This window comes from Haliotis rufescens, unplaced genomic scaffold (genome assembly GCF_023055435.1).
Source record: "Haliotis rufescens isolate VD_foot unplaced genomic scaffold, xgHalRufe1.0.p SCAF_10, whole genome shotgun sequence".
NCBI lineage: Eukaryota > Metazoa > Mollusca > Gastropoda > Lepetellida > Haliotidae > Haliotis > Haliotis rufescens.
In genome coordinates, this window is record NW_025963780.1 from 12,913,285 (window position 1) to 12,939,375 (window position 26,091).

At 40.6% G+C, this 26,091-nt stretch overlaps 1 protein-coding gene across 1 annotated transcript in view; it reads left to right on the forward strand.

The window, feature by feature from the left end:
* LOC124122152 (CCR4-NOT transcription complex subunit 9-like) overlaps positions 1-26,091 on the forward strand; it is a 103,139-nt gene that overhangs the window by 16,398 nt on the left and 60,650 nt on the right. Inside the window, exon 4 of the mRNA XM_046485275.2 lies at positions 11,753-11,840. Within this exon, the coding sequence (XP_046341231.2) occupies positions 11,753-11,840 (88 nt within the window). The remainder of the gene's footprint in view (positions 1-11,752; positions 11,841-26,091) is intronic.

Consider the following 26,091-nt stretch of genomic DNA (forward strand, 5'->3'; position numbering starts at 1 on the left):
AGCAGACAAATCTGCTTTTAGAGTTGGAAAACGGTGTTGCCGCGATATCTCAAGAACTAAACACTGGATTGTCTTCATATTTGGAACTATGGTGTATATACAGACACCGCAGACACCAGTCGGTTTTGGTGGCCTTGACCCCATTTTCAAGGTCACAGCAGGCAAATCTGCTTTTGGAGTTAGAAAACGGTGTTGCCGCGATATCTCAAGAACTAATCGCTGGATTGTCTTCATATTTGGAACTATAGTGTATATACAGACACCGCATACACCTGTCAGATTTGGTGACCTTGACCCCATTTTCAAGGTCACAGCAGGCAAATCTGTTTTTGGAGTTGGAAAACGGTGTTGCCACAATATCTCAAGAACTAATCGCTGGATTGTCTTCATATTGGTACTATGGTGTATATGGCGGGGGATATTTCGTCACTCTGTGACAAATACTTGTTGATGTAATTGGATGTAAGTTGGCAAGTGCACCTGGTGGTGCTAGCTTTACAAAGGGAATATTCTGTAAATAAATAAAACTCAGAAATAATAAATGATGCTTCAAACATACATTTGTTATCTGCATTCCACATTACCTCAGGAAATTAGAGGCATTCTCTCACATGGACTTACAAAATGCCCCTTCAAAAAATAGACTCTTCCAAATGGAAGATTAAATACTCTTAAAACATGTCCTTTCATTATTGTATGGCTGGCCTCCAAACACTTCAATTTGAAATAATAATAATAACACATTTCCTATGCTAAACCATGAAAATGCACCCAAAATATACCAAATGACAAGCACAAAATTTTTACCCTCCATAAAAAAATTGACTCTTCCAAAAGTTCACAAATATGGAGAAAATGTGGTTTAAAACACTGCTGATATGTCACGTTATCGTTTTTATAATAATACTCAACAAATTATATGTATTTTACAGCATAATACCCCCTAAAGTGCAAAATAATATAAACAACCTACGATCATGGGGCGATCACTCCTGCTTTTTAAAACAATGCACACCCCTAATAAAATCACGGTGCAGAAAATAGTCATGATAGTTTTCAAAACAACAACCTCAACTCAAGCCAGAGTGAAGTGGATTGTCAGGCTACGAGTAATGACATTATTTGCAGTCTGAGAATCATATGACATAAATCCTGAAAGTTCTATTTCTCTCAATATTAACATGATTAAGTTCTCTCAATATTAAAGGTGAAAATGTTATGCAGTTCTGCTCAAATGACATTACCTTAAATGTAATGACATCTTTTCTTGTTTGTGAAAATATATGCCGAATGCTGTGTAGTTCTAAACCATAAAGCCTCCAGCTTGTCATTACTTGAGTGAGTACTTGAAATGTTTGTGTAGGTCTTTTGCATCTGATCTCAATTTGAGTACTATGTGATGATTTTGAGTAAAACCATTTTTTTACAGAAAAATTCAAAACTGTTGATTACATGATACAGGGAAAATGATTTAAAAAATCATTCTGTTTTTATTTCTTGCCTGTCAAAAACATTTTTGTTTTTCCCACCAATGATGACACCACAATCTGTTCATGATGCAAAAATTGTACATTTTTTGTATGGCAGCCATGTTTGTGGCCATTATTTTTCTAAGTTTTATCCCTTCTCATGATTGGCTTGGGGTGGGGGACCAGAATAGTACATGTCCTCCCTAAATGTTTCACAAGTCATACTGATGATACTGTAACATTTATTTTGGTCGAGGTTATCAAGTAAAACACATATATTCATATTTTTTAATTTGTCCTGCATTACTCCTTAATGCATTCACTGCTTATTTTTTGACAGTAGTGAAGCTGTGATTTATCCTGCTGAAGAAAGAAAAGTTCCGTTCAGAAGCAGGACCCTTCAACAATCACTAGCTGCCCTGTCATACTGGAAGCGGCAGACAACTGATGATCTCTTCATATCACTGTTGGTCACAAAACAGAACACATGTGCTGCTAATTGGTCCTCAATTTTTGCTGTTTGCTGTCCCTGTGGCTCTCAACTCTTCCATCGAAAATCCTTTATCTTTCCACCTGTGATGAATGGTGTCCTGTTTGGTGTATTTTGTGTGCAATAATATGTATCATTACCCATTGGTGAAGATACAGGTGGTATGATACTGAATCCGTACGTCAAACGTGTGTCGTCCAAGGTTGACCTTGTTTTATTCATTTTGATTGGATAACCGTGACCTCTTTCACACCAGGACTACTTTTTACATTCATAAACAAATCACGAGACTTCATTCATTTTGCAACTACAAGGCAGAACTGAAGCAATCTCATGAGAGCGAGAGACATTTACAAACACCTTATTAAACCAAACAAGATAGTCACACGCATCAAATTCGGTTTGCATTCTATATAAGCTATGCATAGAGCTCCTACTGACATTATATAATCGAGCTATATCCATTTACAATGTACGACTACCAATCAATAGATCGAATGTCCCCATGAGCGTGATGCACCCTACCATTTTCGCAAACTTCCAATTTGATTTAACGTAACAGGAAAAGCGTGGTGAAATGAAGTCAGTTTAAGCTATCTGGTAAAAAATCTAGACTTACTTTCGATGATCTGGTTGTGCCATTAGTGTCCACTTCGAAGGGTATTTTGTGGCACTGTTTCGGGAGTTATTTGTTCACAACTGCACGACCAGATCACAAAAAGTGGACATTTACGATACAAATCATCCGAAAACTCTGATTATGTGGCCCAAAATATCCCAAATGTGAACAATAACATTCCCAATCTCTAGCGTAAAACGCTGTGATAAGATCACGGTTCACGATCACTTTTCTTATTCCGGTGGTGACCTTGCCCTTCGTTCGAAGATGTCACTTACATGCAAGCAGACTTGAGTTTGTTGATTTTCAGGTCTTCAGTATAGGGTGGAACAGTTAACATGAATGTCTTTGGCGAACACTCTGATTCCTTCTTCCAAAATGGTACGGACATGATATAATTCAGCTAATAGACCAAGGAAACCGAACCATTTTGAATGCACTGCGAGTGACCGACTGTTGGTCTGATATTCAAAGTTCGGGGCTCATGTGACTTTTCAAATTTTCTTTATAGGTGTCCTGCGTACCAACAACATGGCGCTTGAATTACCTTAAGTTGAAGAAATTCTTCCAAAAGGATCTTGAGCGTTGTTATGTTTGCAAACACAACTGCAGGCACATGTTATTAATGCGTATGCATAGAAATGTCAACAATGCCCATATTTGGGCATATATCAATATTCATGCACAACCAGATTTTGCAACCGGTTTCAGTTTGGTCTGTCAACGAACAAAAGTTGTGTATTTACACTTAAATGTATATTTGATGTCGGTAATAAATAAAATACGACACTCATTCTCTATTTATTAGCACGTGAAGGTGACATTTTGTCATTGTTTCGTTCCGCCATTTTGAATTGCTAACCAGTCGTGGTCCTTCGTGGATGTTGTTTTGTATTTCACGGCCGGCTAGGTATTAGCACTGCGTGTAGATACCTTTAACACTTTATCCACAGTTATAGTGTAGTACTATTCTTATGTTATGCTGATTATCCATTATTGTGAACTTTAACTTGTTTAGTTCTCCGTAATTGGTGGCCGTATTTATAGTAACTTTTGCGTAATTGTCTGACATTTAGCGCTAAATACTCACACTTTAACAGTTGTAGGTTATTATAGAGTTATACATTAATTTACCAACCCATAAGTTTCTCCAGATATTAGCAGGCATCAGCAAAGTGCTTGGCGCTTCAGTCTCAGAGGTGCTCCAAAAGGATGTCTGACTCTCAAAAGTCTACAATGTTTATCTCCCTGGTAATCACTACCCAGCCTTCGACCTGTGGGTGGGCGCAGTGGCCTATAATGTCCCAAGTCCAGAGGGCAATGACAGTGTCGATAGTGGCATCCTCGGCCTTAGCACAGCCTATGACATCTATGATGTCTGCGAAGGCTCCGGCCTACACACCTCAGGGCACATCTACTGCTTCAGTGCCTTTGGTGTATCTACCCTGACATTGGCGACAGCCTCTATCTATGTCAGCGCCTCAAGACGGGTCCATGATGCGTGCGCCTCCGGGCAATATGGCTATGCCTATGCTTACCTGCCAGCGCTACCTTGGTTGCACCTATGGGTCTAATGGCTTCTCCTGCGCTTTAAAGCCCCTCAGGTGGGCTTGGGTACTCCGTCATCGTCTTGGGCCACGTAAAAGGGATGCATTGTCTCCCAGCAGGGCTTCTAGACGATCTAACAAGGCATGTAAGTCCCACATAAGGCATCTAAGTCGCTCCAGGAGCCGCTTTCCTGTCCACCATTCCGAGCATTATCATTCGGACTCTCTGAGGTGTCACTAGCTGAGTCACTTGACAACCCTGGGCAGTGGAAAATGCACCTCAGCCTTGCTCAGATGCCAGACTGGATGGCTGCCCGTCTTTTAACGGTATCTCCTTCCCGTGGCTGAGGCGTCGTCAAGAGGGACATAATCTTGTCGCACCCTACATCCACCTGACATCATGGAAAATGATATGGTCGGAGCCCTGGACAAGGATTTTTCTCAACTTACACTCTCACCAACTTTCAAGGGGCCAAGATTTAGAAGGAATGATTTTCCCATACACGACTTTGAGGAAGCAGACCACTCTCACAACTTGGACGAGGATTTCCATAGGATGACAGGCTTGTCCAAGCCGATTAACATTCAAATTCCTGACAGTGGTTTTGCATTCAAAGAAACAGAAATTAGCCGGTCCCTTAAACCCTTGTCGGCATTAACCTCTTTGTCTTATGCTGTGGACAAAGATCTTTCTGAGACCAATGCCAATAGGATCAATCATTTCCAGATAGTGGTACATTTCCAACAAAGACAAATAGATCCAATGCGCAATCACTCCCCCTCCGTCTGGGATATCCGGCCGTAACCAATTGGGGCTGCTTTGTAAGCCATGGTTGGCCTCAACTGCATCCAATGGCCAGATAACTGACACGCATACAAAAGTCTCGAGCTATATAAACGAGACGAGACAGCGCTCAAGGCGCTGGAACATGTATCCCAGAACCTTGGCCAATGTGCGTCAGGGAATTATCGCCCCAGGTCCTCATCCATCAAGGACAAGACCACCGATCAGTCCTCCTTGCGTGGCAAAGGCAGGGGCAGAGGCCAAGGTTCCTATCAATCCCGTAAGGGTAGTTCCCATGTTAGGAGCAGGCCGGGGCCCGGAGCATGGTGGGGGAAACATTGACCCAGTGGACAATCACAACTGGGATCTCCCACCTCTAGTCGTCTCAATAGTCGACACACCTGTAGGTGAGAGACCGGGCCTGTTTCAGAGACATTAGATCGGTATGGCAGATACGCTCTCAACATCATAAGGTATGATGGCAGACCCTCCACTGACAACGGCACCAGAGCCGTGGGTTTACTCCAGGAAACAACAATTGTTGGGGACCAACATACAGAGCTTGTTGGAGAAAAGTGCCCTAGAGGTTGTGCAGAACCAAGGGCTAACATTAGGGTTCTTCTCTCCCATTTTTAACGTTCCCATGCGGGAATCGAACAAGATGCGGATGATACACAACCTTGCACTGTTCAACGAACGTTACCTAGAGCGTCCTCTGTACTTTTGTCTCATTACCTTGAGACTGCTCAGGGCCAGCATTAATGATAACAACTCCCTAATCAGCCTTAACTTGCCTATTTACCCCAGCGGCTGGCAGTTGCTCAGGTTGCAGTTCAATGGTGTCCACTACCAGTGGGAGATCCAACCATTTGGCATTTCAGTGGCCAATGGCTTTTTACCTGCCTTAGCAAACCAATAGCCTACTTTCTACACCTGAGGAACATTCGGTACGAGTTGTACATAGACGACTGCATCCTGAATCATCCAGAATATTAACCTATCACTGGCAATTCACCAGGATAGTCAACAAGGCAAAATTGGAACTAATCCCATCTTACTGACACCAATTCATAGGAGGGCTATTTCAGACAGATCTTGACCACTTATCAGTGCCAAGGTGACAGATGGATAAAAATCCTACGCCATCTGTACCCTGCCCTGCAGCAGCCAATCACACCTCACCAATGGCAAGTGCTTCTGGGACTGCTCACGTCAGCTCAGGACTTGACGATCAGGGGTAGATTGCAATTACACCCGATCCAAAAGTATCCATATCCATCCCTCTACTGCTTCACCTCAGGACTCCCCTCAGTTGGTGGACAGTAGAATTGAACGTCTTACTGGTGTCTCCTTAACAAAGCTATCCCGCGGGTCACACCTATTTGTAGACGCATCTCTGCAGGGTTGTGGTGCGCATCTAGAGGACCAGACAGCGCCAGGGCTGTGAGTTGAAGGCACTCATACAAGTGATAACACATTGGCAGGAGTGCCTTTGCCCTCGAAACACCCAACTTGCTATATCCCACAGTGCTATAGTGCCTGCAGAATCAAGGGACCAGTCACTCACACTCTCTGCTCATAACAGACGTTCAGGTTTTTCAACCTGATAGATAGATTGGGTCTGCGCTTCCTGGTCCATCACATACCCTATCCAGGCCAGACAAAGTGGCGCCCACGGCGCTCATCTCATCTCATCAAAGTGGCGCTCATCTCGTGTGTCAGAGCCAAGGTCACCCCAACACTAACCTATTTGCCACATGCCAAAATTACCACATCGGAACGTCCGTCTCTCCGTTTCCGGATTTGCAGGCCTGAGAAGTCGATGCACTGAGAATCCCTTGGGAGGGGCTAAGAGTGAAAGCTTTTCCATCCCTAATACTTCTTCCCAAGGTGATCCAAAAGTTAAGGGCAACCAGGAGTCTAGCTCTGACTTGGATCGTGCCTTGGATCTCATCTCATCAAATCATTGGATCGGTCATCGCCATTGCTATGGCACATAGCCCCTCGACTCGAGGCCTTACGATGATAAGTGGTTATCATTTGAGACATATTGTAAAGAAAAGGCTCTGGATCCCACAGAAGCCTTGCCTCAATTTTTGGCAGAGTATCTCCTACACTTGCATGCCAAACGACTCTTGAAAGGCATCATCATCATCATTACGTATTTGGTGGCTTTAAATTCAGTGTTGGCAGTACCAGAGGATTGTAAAATGACCAAGATTCCGGGACTGCAAGCTTATTAATGCTCAATTAGGCTTGAGGTTCAGAAGACCAAATTTCGTCCATCTGCATGGGATTTGAATGTTGTACTTCGGTGTTTGCGTGGATCTCTGTTCTCAGCGGCAAGAGTGAGTGAGATTCATGCCCTCGACATCACTCATGCAGTTGAGTGCACACGGAGTTTTCCACCTGGGGTTATTCTTGGATTTTGTTCTTTCACTACCCCACCATTATCATCCATTATGGTAGTTGAAGACGAGGATGAACTCTTACTTGGCGTGGTACAAAAAAACGGTTCAGCCGCAATACCATTACCTTATGGTTGCGAGCTATCATCCTTCATGCATACACAAGATTGCTAATCTCTAGCCACAGAGAACTAAACCTCCCCATGAGATGGGGCTCCACACAGTAATTGTGCTTTTTGGAGGTAAGACACAGTCTTCACCAGTCACTACCTTAGTGACGTGGCTCTAGAAGATGTCAAGGGTATGCACAGTTTTAGACCGCTAGGTTGTAGCAGGTAACCAATCTGCGATGTCATAAAAACAATTGAATCTTGTGAAGAGCCCACCTTTTCCTACTCGCGCGGTTTTATTTCTGGGGGGTTTACGGGGTCTACACTAACATGGCTTTTTCTAGACTCTAGCTTACGCTATTCTCTTTTACTGGTTGTTTACCCAGACATATTTATACTTTCTGGGACAGGATTGGCTCATCAGTTACCGATCTGTGCCATATGGCTGACACCACTATTAGTCGGGAGAGTTTTTATTGAGTACACATCTGAAGGTATTCCCGCCTGAATACCGTCGGATCCAGATGCATTAAGGAGTAATGCAGGATAAGTTATAAAAATCAAGTAAAATCTAGATATTTTTTATATCTATACTTTTCCTGCATTTCTACATCTAAGGGCCCACTTTTCACAGACAATATCTTCAGGCACATTACATGTTACCAACAGTGATATGAAGACATCAGTCGTCTGCCACTTCCAGTATGATGGGGCAGCGAGTGATCGTGGATAGGTCCTGCTTGTAAACAGAACAGCACTTTTCTTTCTTCAATAGGATCAATCACTTCTTCACTACTGTGAAAAGGTAAGCAGTGAATGGATAAGAATACAAATATAAGAAATATCTAGATTTTACTAGTACACAAGAGTTCAGTGTCATGAAACATCCCCAACGTAACTTAGCCTAAGCCATGCCTGGTGACTGCATGGCCAGTAAACCATGAGCCTGGTGTCAAATGTTTGCCAATATACAGACTTGGTAACTACACTCTTGCCCAAATACACAGAAGTACATCATGACATATATGAAGGTGACAGTGAAGGAATACTGTAACCACACTCTCGTAAGTCAGTGACAGTAGTGACCAAGTGCTATGTAAAGCCCTGAAGATCAGCAGTAACCAAAGCGAAAGTGGCAGTAAGTAAAGCACCACACAAATGGCCTCTAAGATAATAAGTAGGACCAACCAGCAAGTTGTCAGTTATTTTGGTGGTGGTTATGATTTTAAGATACCGGTATAACAATAAAACATGCGTCTCAGGTTTGATTTTTCAGTCAAATAATATTTATTGAAAAACAAGCCTGGCGCTGTAAGCAACATTTCAAACACGAGCAACTTTTCATGGTTCGATGTTTTAATTTTCATCAAATTATAATTTATATTCATGTTTTCCTGGCAATGTTAGAAACGCTTTGTATGATATCCTGGTGCAAAAGTATCCATATATATATCAATATAATGTTTTTATTTGTCATTTTATGACACTCTCATTAAATAATCGATAAATAGTTTATAAAAGTTATCAAATATATACTTTCGTTTGATAATGTTATTTCATGTAATTAATGTTAAAATGTTTTTATGCAATTCCTGAGTGCTTGACCAGTTTTCGGTCTCCCTAAATCTGTGGTCTCCCAAATGCTGGTTTCATGTATAAATCTCTCTCTATCTCTATCTCTATCTCTATCTCTATATATCTCAAGATGAAGTATAGACCAGTAAGCCAAGGATGAGAGACACTGTCTAAGATACATAAATCTAATGGCACACAAGTAGGACTAAATTGTGGCATATCTGATGAACAAACATTGTTGACAGTCTGCTACAAACAATAACGTGTTCTTCATTGATATCTGGTAATACTTTAGACCACCACACTCTACAACACATGGCCATCAAAGACAGGAAAGCCTTGATCCCTGAACAATCCATAACTGGTTCTCTATAGACTGCATGGTTCCACAGATGGTCCAAGTCTCTTGAGGTGGCTTGGTAATGTTGCAGCCAATGATATAGTGTTGTTAGGGTGTTATTACATAAACCACAGGCTACGGGTTGTGAGGTACAATCTGTTTATTCCAGCGTAGTGGAAGAAGACACTCCTGTAATAATACTAAAAATAAACAATATGCATGAATTAAAACCACACGTGGTGAACCTATCATCATTATGAACTAAGTACATACATGCGCATATATATCATAATATACAGGTATAACACAATGATACATTACACAAGTGACTTTATATGATTACATGTTTACATGTGATGAACAAAGTATCTGTTGACATGAAGACTATAAAAATAACATGGCCTAATAATGAAACAGACCATAGAGTCTGTACAAAGAAACCTACCCTGTGGGTGACACGGGAGTGTGTCCACGCACCAAGTAGCCCGACAGCAAACTCGTATAGTAAACCTATACAAGGGATAATACATTGATAAAGGGCTACCATTATACTTACTGAAACATATATACATAATAGTGACCACCACAATGAACTTCTACAATATTACCAACAATACAGGATTGATGATATATCAATATTACATCATACAGTAAACAGTTACAAAACAATAATTTCTAGCCATCATATTGACCAGATTAAACATAGAAACAAACCATATGCACATTCATACAGGTTAAATGGTAGATTGTGTATATACTTACACTAGGTTGATCATGAACATATTTACACCTATTTTATGCAATGATTTATATAAGACTTTAATTTACAATTATATAACAACTAAAATGTATAATAACTCACCTTTGAGTTGTGCAATAATCAAGCGGGTGTGCAATCCTCATTCAGTGATAGTGTGACTGGTTAGTAACATGGCGGATGACATGTATATTTGAAACAGGACCAATCAAGTGAGAAGCTTGGCCTGGGCTACATGTATATTTGAAACAGGACCAATCAAGTGAGAAGCTTGGCCTGGGCTATTGTTAAAACACTAAAGACAATGACATGAAAATAGACCAACCCAAATACCCTTACACCCAAAATGTGACCAGCCCTGTGACACAGAACTGTGCAGTAAACATAAAAGCAAGAGACAGACGGACTGACAACTAATTTCAACTTGTATATATAAAAACCAATCATCGTCTGCTGGATCACTAAAACCTGAAATAAGAATAAAATGATTAATTATACATTCATGTACACGACATAATTTAACTAAATTAATCCCTGTTACAGTAAGCTGTTTGATAGGAAGGCATAATGTGGGGAATGTGTCTACTTGGCCATCTGTTAATGAGACAATGCATCTCCTATAACATTCAGTCTACCTGGGACGTGGCATGTACTAAGTACAAAGTTATTCATGGTTGCAGGTAACACAAATATTCTGAGTTGACAAATTATAACTGATGGACTGGATTGAGATTTCAGTAATAAACTGCAGTTGCCATATTGTCACACAAAAGCTTGAACACGTCACATCTGACATCATAGATCCATGACTCGAGATGAACCATTTCTCTCGTGCAGGATTTGCATGTAAAATTTGGAGTTTATGATCAGCATGATTATGATAAGAATAAAGTCACTCTGTGGTAACGCTTGACTGATTGTTAGTTTTATCATTAAGTGGTACACATTTGAAATATCTTTTCTAAACGCACATACTTCTCTATGTTTCTATGGTTCACGTTTTCTTGGCGGTCAGTATATATACCATACCCTTTTATCAAAGCCATTTTAGACTGCTCCCAATGTACACTGAGAAATAGCTTCTCTTAATGAAATAGTTATCAGTTGTTTTTGTAATTATCCCTCGCCACAAAGTGGGAGGTGGATATTGGAATGGGTACTGTCTTTCCGTCCAGTTGTCTGTCTGTTGTCATGTTTAGTTTCCTGAGCTTTACTCAGGAACTGTTTAATATTTTATTATGAGACATTGCATTTGTATCAAAGACATGCTAATCTGGTGCCTTTTGGTGTTTTGACATATCTGTGAAAAAAATAATTGTCTCTCTTTGGCATCAAACTGGACTTAGACTCAAATATGTGTAGCCTTCATCTTCGAAGCATAACTTTATTATGAAACTTTACACATGTATCAAACACATGCAGAACTGGTGCCCTTTGATGTTTTGTTTTTTTCTATAAATTAAATTGTTTCCTTTTTTTTCCGTTGTTAACCTCCCTTTCTCCATGCTTTAGATTTTGTGTGTCCTGTTTGCAGTGCATGATTTTAGAAATTCAGCATTGAAGTGAATACCTGATATTCTTGAGTGCCCCATGGCTGGGGATAGTGATAAGGCTGTTTTCTTGTTATTATTTTTCTTGTTTTTATATCATCAGGCATCACAGTCCAACAGAGTGTGTAATGCTCTTGCTTTGCTGCAATGTGTTGCTTCCCATCCGGAGACAAGGTCAGCTTTTCTGCAAGGTTTGTAAAGTGTTTCTCCATGCATATCACTTTTTAGCTCACCTCACTGAAAGTCAAGTGAGCTTATGCCTTAGCCTGCTTGTTTGGTGTCCATTGGCATCATTGTCTGTGAACATCTTTTCCTCGGAAACTACAGCACCAATGAAACGGAAACTTCATATGTGTTTGCTCTCACCAATGACTGTACCGTTGCAGCTATATTGAAAACCCAGTAAAGCTATAACTCAGCCATGCCAATGTAATGAAATCTGTTGTTTGTATAGTTAGTAGAGGGGCTTAATATTTCTTCCATGTCTTTTGATGTCATTTTTTACCTTGATTACCTTCACATTTTTACAACTCACTTAAATTTTCTCAAAAGCCATATCAACTCTGTTAACATCTTTTCTGTGAAGAGGCTTGACAAATGAAGCTGAAATTTGGCATAAGTTTTACATAAGCCATTTTCCCTCTAACCCTCTAAAAAGGGTTCGGCTGTCATAGGATGTTTTGAAACCACTCCCTGATATTATCGTAAGGATATGATACATAAAAACAGAATTATTTTATCTTATCCTGACTTATGCTTATTGATCATCTCTACTCATTTCAAGTGTGGAAATTTCCTGAACTGTGTTCCCGGAGAACAGAGAAAACATCTCACCCGAATGCACCCCTGCACTGCGCATGAACACAGAAAGCACATGAAATGCACAGTTACCAGGCACGGTTACCAGGCACTCCCATTTTCACACTGACTGAGTGGCTGGGGGAAATTTCCTGAGCTTTGTAATCCGAGCCATCCTATTGAAATTAATTTTTGCTCAGACATTCTTCTAACCTTCAACTATCATATCTTAAGACAATTTGAATCCCTCCAGCATATAATGTGTGGGGTTGGGGGGATATAGGCAACGCCTCGTCTGTCTGTCAAACCATCTGTCCATAATCATTTCATTTGTGGAGCACAACTCAAATACATTCAATATCTCTCAAGGAAACTTGGCAGATATATCAAACAGATGCTGAATTGTTTTTGCTGTGTGTGGATTTTTGTCATTTTTATTTTTTTCGATTTCCATGGAAACAATTTAGACTTAAGTCTCAAATGGGGTGGTGGATTTCGTTTCCTTCATCCAAACCTGGTACATGTATTCACCATAGGCTGAAGTGGTGCCTTTTGTTATTTGGAAATTATTCAAAATTTTATTTTTCCTTGTTTCTGTGGAAACAAGTTAGATTTACCTGAAACAGACGTTTCTGGAGCAGAACTGAAAAACTATTCTACATTTTTCATCCAAACTTGGTACATGTATCAGGTGGTGCCTTTTGCTATTTAGGAATTTTTAGAAAGTTAATTTTTTCCTGTTTTCATGGCAACAAGTTTGACTTTAACTCTGTTCATAGTGGTGTGATGGTCAGACTTGCTGACTTGGTTGAAGCATGTCATTGATCCCAATTGCGTGGATCGATGCTCTAGATATCAAACACTGGCTCGATTATTTACCGACCACCGTCATATAGCTGTAATATTGTTGAGTGCATCGTAAAATAACAAACCAATCATAGTGGTGTGTTTGTCCGGAACCATATCTCTGACAAAAACTAATAGCTATTCTTTCATGACACTTTGCACACTCAAAGACCAGGTTGTAAACTGGTGTTGTTTAAGGATTTTTAGAATTTATTTTTTTTCCGTTTCCATGGCAACAAGGTTGATTTTGACTCATATTGGTGTGTACCTGATATGAAAGTTACAAATCCCAGTTGCATGGTATTGTTTTTATTGTTGAATAACTACACTTGTATATGGACAGAAAAATTAGATAGAAATTATCACCTTAAGTTGGACTTAAAGTAACAGATGATTTGTTCTTTCGAATTTGTAGGTGTAGGTGTCATCTTCTGATGAGTCTTTTAAATTTGGTCTAACATGTGACTTTGTTGTTTACTAAGAAAGTATGTTATGTCTGTAGTGTTTGTGTTTCAGATCGAGATCCTCACCCCATCTGTGCTTCCTGAATCCCTCAACACTGTACGATTAACATGCTTATATATATTTAAATAGCTGTAGCCTTTGGCCTTATATTGAGTTTCATGTGTTAATGTTGATATACACTTAAAAACTCGTAAATCTTTGCCAATTACGACTGTTTGTTTATGCCTAAGTTTATTTCAACTCCAAGTTCTAATTTTGCATAACACATGCTTGCACAGTGTACAAATTGTCATAAAAAATCTTCAAAAGATCCTCACCAAAGTTGCTTGGACTGCCCTCAAGTATGCGAAACTTTCAAATGTAATTTTTATTCACCTCTCTCTCCACCGAGTGTCTCCATTTAAAGACAGGTCACTCATAAACATATTTTACAGCAGTCGGGTGAAGCTTTGTCCAGGGCTATAGTGACTGCCGACATTCATTCACCTCCATGTACTAAGACCTGGGGCTCAGTTGGGACTATCACACCTATTTAAAAATTTCAGCCTCCTTGGCCTCCACAGTGATGGTACCTGTGTCGTGGTGCACCCGTCTTAGGTGCGTCTAACGGGTCGGCACCGGCGGTGCAAGCCACAATCCAATCAACACCTACTGTCACCTCATCAAAAGGGCTTGCACTGAGCACACTGTCTGCTAACACCCCGTTGGGCGCTTTAACAATGACTACAGCCTCAGGGATTACAGCGTGTCCTGCGACAACATCGACGCTAGGTCAGCTTTACGATGCACCTCCTACCCGGTAGTGCAACAGATGTATGCGCAGCTTTCGACACTGTACCTGGAGAACAATTGTATGCAAAATTTTATGCAATCCATGTGGCAGCAGTCAACCGTTGACCTCAGCTCCTCCACCTTGGGATTATCCAAGGAAGCAACATCTGCAACTAAAATCCAACATAAACATCTTGTTGAAGAAATTTACACCAGGCTTTTACTCTCTCATCTGTCTGGTACCCAAAAAGGACTCAGACAAGATGCGAATCATTCACAATCTCTCCGTGTTCAACAAGCACTATCTGGAGCGTCCGTCTTACTTCCACTTCACGACTTTGAGACTGCTAAGAACCAACAAAAACGCATTTTATTAGTCCCAATCTGCAGGATGCATACTTGCACTCCAGTTCCTAAGGGGCCTGTTTCATAATGATTAGGACCTCCTATCAGTGCCGAGGGACAGATGGCTAAAGATCTTACGCCATTAGTCACCTGCCCTGCATCAATCACGCACACTTCACCAATGGCAAGTGTTGATGGGGTTACTCACTTCAGCCCAGGATCTGACAAGCAGAGGCCGCCTACAATTGCGCCCAATGGAACAATTTCTGGCTCCTTACATCAGGCCGTGCTCATGTGTTTCATCAAAGCGGTAAAGGTCTGAAAACAATCAAGGGACAACACCTCTCACTCCCTTCTACAACTGACGCTCAGGTTCTTTCATCTAGTGGACCGCCTGGGATGCTTTATCCGGGCCAGACAGGCTGTCTCACCCAGGTTGGAAACTTCACTCGGGGGTGTTCCACCTGGTGCTTCAGCGCTTCGGGCAACCAAATATCCACCTGTTTGCAATTCACCAGAACCACCAACTTATGACGTATGTCTCCCTGTTACCGGATCAGCAGGCTTGGGGGTAGTCGCATTCAGCATCCCCTGGGAAGGAATAAAATCGTACACTTTTCCGCCTCCTGTACTACTTCCCAGGGTGATACAAAAGATCAAAGACACAAAGGGCCTTGCTCTGACTTTGGTCACGCCTTGGTGGCCAGTGAGGGGGTAGTTCGTCGACCTCAAAAACCTTACAGAAGACGATCCACTACCCCTCCCAGAGTGGTACTCCTCCACCCTCACAGCAAACTACCCCACCCAACGCCAGGCTGATGTTATCTGCATGCTTGGTTCGTCTTTAGAAAGTGCTAAGCGCCAACGGCTGTTCAGCATGGGTAGCTAGGGCGAGAAGGGGGTTATATGATGACAAGTTGAGATCATTTGAAACCTTTTGTCAGGCAAAGAATCAAGATCCCACAACAACATCACCTGAGTTCTTAGCTGAATACCAAAACACACTTGAAGGAAGGTAGCACCATTACAACGTAATGGCCATTCCACAAAATCGCAAAATGACCTAGATCCCGGAATTACAGGCCCTATTGCGTTCTTTCAGGCTTGAGGATCAGAAGGCTGCGGCGCGGAAGAGCGAGTTACAAACACTTGACATCACCCGTGTCCGTTTTGAGCAGAGTACCCATGCAGGGGTACATATCGGGTTGTGCTGTGATTTCAATGTGAAAAAATCAACTTCGCGGGCCAACCTGATTGTTCCTTCACCATCATACCATTCTCAACGATTGTGGGAGTTGAAGATGAGGGTGAACTTCTCTTGTGCCCGGTATGCACACAACAAGTTTTCATCCGCTGCTCCAAAGCAAGGTGTGGCTCGCGGAAACAGTTATTCATTCCAGTATCCTGTAAGCCCACGACTGAACTTAGATGCAACACCATATCTCTATGGTTACGCGCAGTCATCCTGCAGGCTTTCGAGATCGCTAAACTTGATCCGCCAAGAGTGAAAACCCTCAAAAGATCAGAGCGGTAGCCTCAACCATTACTCAAAACAGCAATTGTTCCATTAGAGCAATCATGGAAGGATGTTTCTGGAGGTCTGATATGGTTTTCGCAGGATAACCAAAAAAATTACGGGCCCACCTATTGCAGACTTACCTCCCCACTGTAGCTTGAGAACTTTTTGATAGCTACGGCGAGAAGCAGTAATTTGAATTGGATGTGACATCAGCGGCAATGGTCCTTTAAAAGGAAACTTGAGTCGGAAACAGCTTTTTCTTTTTCTCACCCCGAACCATCGCAAGACACTGTCCTCTTTGTCGTAAGGTAAGCAGTAATGCAATAAGGAGTAATGCAGGATAAGTATACAAATGTCAAAAATATTTAGATTTTACTGAAAGTGTAGTTGCTGCTCTCCTTTGGGAGAAAATAAATTTGCAGAATATTTATTTACAGTACAGAATAAGATCAGAGGAGGGATCTGCATCATACTTGGAGCTGACTTCATCAAAGAAACAGAAAATCAACATCAAACCTACACCCTCTGAGGAAAATAGAGAGCTTTCCAGCAGAGGTATTTACTTATCTGCCGTTTTACTGATTATCCCTGCAGCGCTTTCCCTGGGCAACAGAAGTGTTGACACCCGTGCAAAGGGCACAACCAGACCGAAGAAGAAATCTTCTGAGGCTGCCTGCATCACAAAGAAGAATCTACAATCGCAGACTAAGAAGAACCCTTCTACTTCATCAAAGTCAATGCCGATGAGTCAACATGTCTATGCAAATATGAATATCCCAAAGCAGACTGCTGCAATTGAGAAGGGATCTACGAAGTCTGCATTGAAGACGACACATCAGCGACGCAGAAGCAACCTCTCAAGTTGGATTCGTCCCTCATGCAGGCACAGACCTTCACGCAGGCCTCAGCTTTCATGTAGCCCCAGACCTTCGCTCCGGGGGTTCGCGCAGCCTCAAGGAATCTTGCAGCACGCTGAAGCCCTTCAAGCAGCAAACTTCACTGAGGCGCAGACCTTAGGAGGGTTCATGCAAACCCTCATTTTTCGTGGAGCCTACAGCTTTCATATAGCCAACAACGTCCACAGAGCCTGACCTTTTGCAACAGTGTGCTATACTGGCTTCATTTACCAATGCAGATAAGTAATTTGTGTTACCCAGCAAGCTTTTACTTGTGATGCAGCACCACACAGCAATAGACATGCCTTCTCAGATTCCAGCCAACATACAGCCACAGGCCTTCACAAAGGCAGCGACACAGGTTTTCACAGACTTCAGACCTGCATGCAGCCGTCAAGGGTTAACACACTCTCATACATTCACAAAGCCTGCATTCTGACATTTTCAACTCACTATTCAGCAACATGAACGATGAAGGGAAGACTTCACACAGCCTCCCCTATTCAACTTCTGAAGTAATTTCTCAGACTGATGGGCACTAAACCCTAAAACCTTCCTCCTTTAAAAAAGAACTCGAGGTCATTGCGCAGACACTCACCTTCACGCAGACACATCCTTCACTCAGTCATGGACCTTCGCACACTAGTCTGCCCTTCATGAAGAAGTACTATACCTGCGTCGTCATCAAATACTGACCTGGTTGCATGAACATGCAACTGCGTCAACCTGCGCACAACCTGGCCCCTCCACACTTTCATCTGAAGGGATCTCTCATATTATCGGGGCTACCCCAGTCTGATATTCAAGTTTGGTACAGATCAGGATACACACTCATCATGGAATCGTTAAGCTAACGTTGAACCAACACTGATTAAACAGCAAGAAATTCACCAAACTCTCACTATCTCAAGATCGATACCCGTCTAAACAGAAAAGATCATCACAACACCAACATTACATTCATAATTCTCGCCTTCATGATCCAAACCCTGCTATGATGATTGCAGTACATATTATAGCTTCTGCGTATCTGTACCAAGAGGAACAGTCCTTCATGGATGATCAAGACAAGATAGACATCAACTGGGCTATTCATCGATCAGCAAAACTTTATCAAATATCGACAATATATAGATGAGTCATTTTCAAAATTTGTGAGATTTTTGGTGCCTCTGAATTTCAAAAAACAAATATATTTTTTCCTTGAATTTGGTTCATTAATACCAAAACAACATGTTTTAGAGTTAAGGTAGAGAGTTTGCAACCTTAATGAATCCTAATATTGCTTTTGTAGACTTTTAAAAACGAAATATGCAAATTACAAGTCACTACTGTCACATGTTGTAAATTAATGATTTTTTGAAAAATTGTTATTTGAACTGGGCTTTTTAGTGATATCATTTTCTGCGAAGAGTTGTACACAGAAAAGTCAAAACAAACCAAATTGAAGAAAATATGAAAAAATATGGTAAGCTTTGGTTTGTCAGTTTACATTTTGATAAAATTTTAAGTTATGACACAAGTCTTCTTGTACTAAAACATTGTTTGTTCTGGCAGATTTCTTTCAGAACATACAGTTACATGCTTGTTTATTAGATAATAACAGATAAAACAAAAAACAAAAGGACAATAATAATTATTTTCTATAATTTAGGCCGATAACAGTAGTGACATTACATGTAACAGTAGTGACAAGCATAACAGTAGTGACTTTTTGCTGAAAGAGGAAATTTTATATGACTTCCACATTCCATCTTTCAACGCAACAAACAATGTTATCAAACACAAACACATATCATATCAACTGAATAAGCTTTAATTTGAATGAAAAAACCTGTCTCACTGGTTTACCTGTCGGTTTTAAGACGAAAAACATTTTCAAAACAAACGTTGTTGTAGAAGAATGTTGAGACATGGGTAACTCACAAAAAAAAACCTTAAACATTATTAACATGGGACTTTCCATCTTCCCCTTCACCCAGAGGTGAAGATGTCTCTTGAACATCCTGCATCATGGATTGGTTGGAATTAACTGGTGTCATAGGTGTTTGAAAACTGTCCAGAGGTGAAGATCTCTCTTGAACATCCTGAATCATGGATTGACAAGGATTCACTTGTGTCATAGGTGTTTCCAAACTGTCCAGGGGTGAAGATGTCTCTTGAACATCCTGCATCATGGATTGGTTGGAATTAACTGGTGTCATAGGTGTTTGAAAACTGTCCAGAGGTGAAGATCTCTCTTGAACATCCTGCATCATGGATTGACAAGGATTCACTTGTGTCATAGGTGTTTCCAAACTGTCCAGGGGTGAAGATGTCTCTTGAACATCCTGCATCATGGATTTGTTGGAATTCACTGGTGTCATAGGTGTTTGAAAACTGTCCAGAGGTGAAGATGTCTCTTGAACATCCTGCATCATGGATTGGTTGGAATTAACTGGTGTCATAGGTGTTTGAAAACTGTCCAGAGGTGAAGATGTCTCTTGAACATCCTGCATCATGGATTGGTTGGAATTAACTGGTGTCATAGGTGTTTGAAAACTGTCCAGAGGTGAAGATCTCTCTTGAACATCCTGAATCATGGATTGACAAGGATTCACTTGTGTCATAGGTGTTTCCAAACTGTCCAGGGGTGAAGATGTCATTTGAACATCCTGCATCATGGATTTGTTGGAATTCACTGGTGTCATAGGTGTTTGAAAACTGTCCAGAGGTGAAGATGTCTCTTGAACATCCTGCATCATGGATTGGTTGGAATTAACTGGTGTCATAGGTGTTTGAAAACTGTCCAGAGGTGAAGATCTCTCTTGAACATCCTGCATCATGGATTGACAAGGATTCACTTGTGTCATAGGTGTTTCCAAACTGTCCAGAGGTGAAGATGTCTCTTGAACATCCCGCATCATGGATTTGTTGGAATTCACTGGTGTCATAGGTGTTTGAAAACTGTCCAGAGGTGAAGATATCCCTTGAACCTCCTGCATCATGGATTGACAAGGATTCACTGGTGTCATAAGTGTTTCCATACTGTCCAGAGGTGAAGATGTCTCTTGAACATCCTGCATCATGGATTTGTTGGAATTCACTGGTGTCATAGATGTTTCCATACTGTCCAGAGGTGAAGATGTCTCTTGAACATCCCGCATCATGGATTGACCAGGATTCACTGGTGTCATAGGTGTTTCCAAATTGTCTCTAATCACTGTAGTCATAGGTGCAAAACTGTCTAGAGATGAATATGCTTCTGGAGTGCCATATCTCCTTTTGCCTGTAATGCCTTTGGCTTTCCACCGCATTCATACCCATCTTTGATTCTTTGCACTGAAAAAGCCAAATATATGATTGAAAACATAACATTTAAAGAAAATTTCACAACCCTAGTCACTACATGTGTTAGCTGAATGGAGAAACTATGTTGACAATTACATCTTCTGAGTCTTCTGAAATATTACAAGGAAAACATAAACAATATTCAAAGACGTCAAATGGAATATATTGGATTTCAAGATGCCTTATTACTAATCTTACAGTACTCATTGTCACTACTCAAAACATAAACCTATTTGTAACCAGTTGGTCAAAACCCTTATAACCCTTTGTCACTACTGTTACAGAACCACTTAACTCATAATATTGGAGAAAAAATGTCTACCAATATTTTAGTTCAAGTCAATTTTTTAAATCTTAAAGAGGTATGTTTTAAACACGTATTAAAATTAAGAAACACTAAGTTACAACATATTCTTTCAAATTGTAAAATCTCTAGTCACTACTGTTACAATTCAGTGTCACCACTGTTACAACATATGCACTTCAAGTAAAACTGTTGGTAATTCAATGAAATCGGTATCAGTTTTTGTGAAACAGTTTTTAATGAGTAATGCACTTTGAAAGTAATTCTCTGCAACTGTAAAACTTAATCTCCAAAACCATTTTCTTACAACATTAAATCAGTTGTCACTACTGTTACATTTTGTGTCCCCACTGTTACAAAGCAACTAAAATGTATGAGATTAGAACAATTATGTCAATCAGTTCAAACAAATCTGTCAAGCAATGTCAAGCTTACATATATTATTGTTTCAAAACAACTATGAAAATTAGCTAACACTTTTATCAATGCACTTTTGTCAAAGTTTGTTACAATCGCTAAATCTCTTGTCACTACTGTTACAATTAATAGTCCATGAGCCAGACCCCTGATTTTTATGTTTGACTACCAAATGGAGGGACAAATTTCCATTGTGGTTTTCAGATAGCCTGATGTCCAAACTACATGAAATCACACGATGGACATCCCACATGTCCAGCTAAATGTCATTTTGGCCGCCATTTTCAAGATGGCCGCCATTTTTTTTCCAATTTGCTCCAAATTTCAGAAATAAGCATGAAAAACAGATTTTACAATTCCTAGACAGCTCTTGTGTAATGAAATGTGCCAGGCACTAAATTCCACACATTTTGATATACAATTTGTATGGTTTTGTGTAATAAACATTTCTCTGTTATCAAATTATATTGTTAAATCTATATATATTTTTATTTTTCATTATGCAAAGACATTAATAATTGTTAACTTCAGTGTTATGACTTGACATAGCATTAACATTTTGCGATTGATAACAGCTGTGTGTTGTATTTGTAATAATAAGTGATCACAGTAATTACAATGTTTTCTTGCACTGCAAAGCCTGTTTTCCTTGCTCAAAATGTTCTCAAAATTTACACACAAATTTCCGAGTGCTAACCCCATGTTTGAGAAATCTCTGCATTTCAGTTTAATACAAAAACAATTAAATTTTGCAGATATTACCATAGTTAAAATAAACATTATCTATTTAAAACCCTGCAAGAAAAAAAAGAACAATATTTTCTTTCATATGAAGTTTAATTACTCACAATGACACCTAAAATTGTGCAACAAAAAATATAATACCCCAATTACATCTGAAACTACTGTCTGTTGTCAGTTAATGGATAAATACAATGCATCTGTGGTTATATAAAATTGATGCAATGACTGGTCCTTTCCACTGACACCAACAAGCATGGAGTTGACAGTTCACTTGGAGGATGACTTTCGTGAGTATATTTGATTTTAAAGCAAGATGAAGTTAAAACAACAATACACAGACAACTATGCTACTGTCAAGATTGAACATGTCAATACAAAACCTGTCTAACATGAGCTGGCTGCTATGTGGACAAGAAAGAGAAGCGGCAAACAATTGAGCCTTCTGATCAACTACTTCTTATCTACACTGTGGGGAAAAGGGAAGGTCCACCCACCCCCACCCCCTGCTGTTGTTTTCGACCAGGCAATGTATTCAAAAGCTACAGAAATCGTGTGGAAAAAGCCTGACAAGTTTAAAGGCATTGTATTGATGATTGGAAACTTTTACACAATTTGCAATTTCATGTCAGCAATTGGAAAAACGTTTGGTGATGCAGGACTTCGTGACCTTGCAGTAGAATCCGGAGTCATTGCAGAAGGATCTATCAGTAAGGTACAGGAGGGAAAACAGTATAATCGAGCAGTCCGTTTGCACAAGCTGGTATATGAAGCCCTGATGAGGCTAGCATGGAATGGATTTGTGGAATGGCTTGAGATCCATCATCCTGAAAGCCTAGGAAAGCTGAGTGATGCGAAAATCCAAATAGGCAAGCTCCATCAGACCATTTGTCATAAATCACATGATGATGTATCTAGGGATGAATCATACAAGGAAATTTCTGAAATGTTCAACAGTCACCGAAATGTCTTGCGCCATGAAAGAGGTCAACTCTCAGCCTTTTGGATGACTTACATTGACATGGTGGATATTCTGCTTGGCCTACTTCGTGCTGATAGAGAAGGAGACTGGCATCTTCATCTTTCTTGCATCAGAAATGTCATACCTTGGTGCTTTGCAATGAACAAAACCAACTATGCACGGTTTCTTCCTGTGTACTTTGCTCAGATGACTCGGATAAAGGAGACAAGTCCATGGATGTATGAGCACTTTCGCAACAAGGGTTTCTCTCTTCAACTGAGAAAAATGAATCCCTTTGGCAGTATTGCAGTTGATCAGACCACAGAAGAAACGGTAAACAAAGACACCCAAACTGCTGGTGGAACACGAGGGTTCAGTCTCAAGCCAGGGACCGTGTCACGCTACTATCTCACTGCTGAACACAGAGCAGCTGCATTGAGACAACTACTTGAACAAAATTCAGTGCAGTCACCTTCCCTCAGCCATTCAGACCCGGACAGGCCACGCATTCGTAGAGATGAATCTGACAAACCCGCTTTCTGAAGACTCAGATCTTGTTTGCATATCCACTGGAGCAGTGGCTCCCCCTGAAGTTTCTGCTGATCCTTTTCCATCAAGGCAAAAGGGAGAGGAAGCTTATCATGCGTTCCAAGCAGAACGGCTACAGAAGGGTGAAGGTTTCTACACCACCGTGAAGAAGATGAATTTGAAATCATTTACGGACATTAACAAGAAAACAAGAAAGTGTACCAACACAGAAATAATCCTAAAAGCTGACAGAAGAGTGTTTGCAAACATGGTTCTCATTGCCCAGAACAGAAGGTTGGACATGCGTGATGTGCTAAGTCGTCCTCTAGGTCCACTACCCTGGTCTCTTGCAAATGGTGAAGGAACAATGAAAAGGACAAATAAATCTGCTCTGGCAAAACACTTGGAGACTGAAGTGTCGTTTGCAGATGGTACCCCCACCCAAAGTGCTGCTCTTCTTGATGCTATGGTCATCATTCAGAAAATCCACGGCGAAAATCACACATTTGATGAGCTGTCTGATCGAGGGTTTGCCCAGATGTTGCATGCTGGTCAGGGATGTAACAGAATTGATGTGGTGTTTGACGTGTACAGGGAACAGTCAATAAAGTCAGCTGAGCGTCTGTATCGGGGTTCAACTGAAGGCATTATCTTCACGCAGAGAAGGACACAAACTGAAAAACTGGAGACGACTTCTTGCATGTACCGAGAGTAAGAACAACCTCACTAGATTTCTGGCACAGAGTTGGAAAGAGCTAAGACGACGTGAACAGCTCGGTAACAAAACTATGTTTGTTACACACGGAAGTATGTACATTCAGTTGGCGAGTGAGACATGGCAAAATGTAACACGCCTGGAGTCATGCCTCGAAGAAGCTGATACCCGTTTACTGTTGCAAGCTAAGCATGCCTCAGAAGAATATCAAGACCTGGTCCTTGTCACAGATGTGCTAGTTATCTGTCTTGCTCTCAGCACAAAGATCAACAGCAGAATCATTAGCAGACGAGGTACAAAAGCTCGTTTGAGGCTTGTGGACATAACAAAACTTGCTGTAGCTTTAGGAAGTGAAGCTTGCACAGCATCATTGGGGCTACATGCATGGACTGGATGTGACTCCCTGAGTGCATTGGCTGGTCACGGCAAGATGAGGGCTCTAAAACTGCTTCTAAGAGATGAAACTTTCAGAAAGGCTTTTGGAGGTCTTGGTACTGAGTGGCATCTTTCTCCTGAAGTGTTTAAGATCATCCAATCCTTTACCTGTCAGCTATATTGCAGCAACACAACGGTAAACAAGGTCAATGAGCTGCGTTACCAGATATCGAGGTAGAGTCGGGGATGTTGAATCTGGACAGCTCCCACCATGTAAAGATACGCTTTTCCAGCATACCCTCCGTGCCAATTACCAGTCAGCGGTTTGAAGGAGGCGCCTTGAAAATTCTCCAGACTTACCAGATCCCTCTGCAGGCCATGGTTGCAAAATAAACGAGACGGGAAATCTGGCAATCAAATGGATGACGGGCTTGCCAGCTCCAGAAGTGGTCCTCGGCTTGGCGTCATGCAGATGTTCTCGTACTTGTCGACCACGTGAGTGCACATGTATATTAAATGGTCTTAAATGTCCCTCTGCCTGCAAGTTGTCACCCTGCTCCAACATGGATGACAATGATGAAGAGATGCATCAAGATGCAGAAATTCAAGCGATGAAGATGACTGAATTTGACAGTTGGATGTGTATCACATAGCAGGTTTTGGGACGGAAAAAGACATCCCCATTGTTGAAATTATTTGTAGACATTTTCTTGAAACTGTTACAAGTACTGGCCATATTCATGCTAAATTGTGTTACAATGTTAATGTCAACGGCATGAACTCTAGCAAACAGTCTCCTGTTTAATATGGTGAGTTGATATTACTAGATGCTGATTTTTAAGAAGTAGAAGATTTGTGAAGAAGAACTGTGGTGGCTTTAGAATTATGAACAAGTTATATTTGTCTGCAAATGCTATTTTTTATTTGAAAATATAACGTTAAGTTGGTACCAGACATTGATCTATGTTTCTTAGAGATCCATTTAACTGCAGAAGGGTCAGGTGGGAATGAAAGTGGAATTTTGTTTATATGTATACTTTTGATGTTATTATTAAACACATATAAATGTAATATCACAATGTGTACATTTGAACTTTAAACACTTTAGATTCTTGGAAATTTAGCTAGGAAATATAAAAACAAGATTTGGTTGCAATATGTATGACTTGCTTAATTTTTGAATTATCTGTGAAAAAGTGCACTATATTGAAAAATGGCTGCTTATGTTTATGCACTATCCTGTTTTAACTTCCAAATGGTATTTTATATATGAAAATACATTAGACAATTTTTATCTATCATAAGGTGTGAATTATTACTCAACAATGTTGCATTGGAAAGAAAAGATGTCAGTAAAATGTTAAAAAAGGGTAATTTCTTTATATAATTTCAACATTAACTTATCAATTATAACTCAATGATATACAAAAA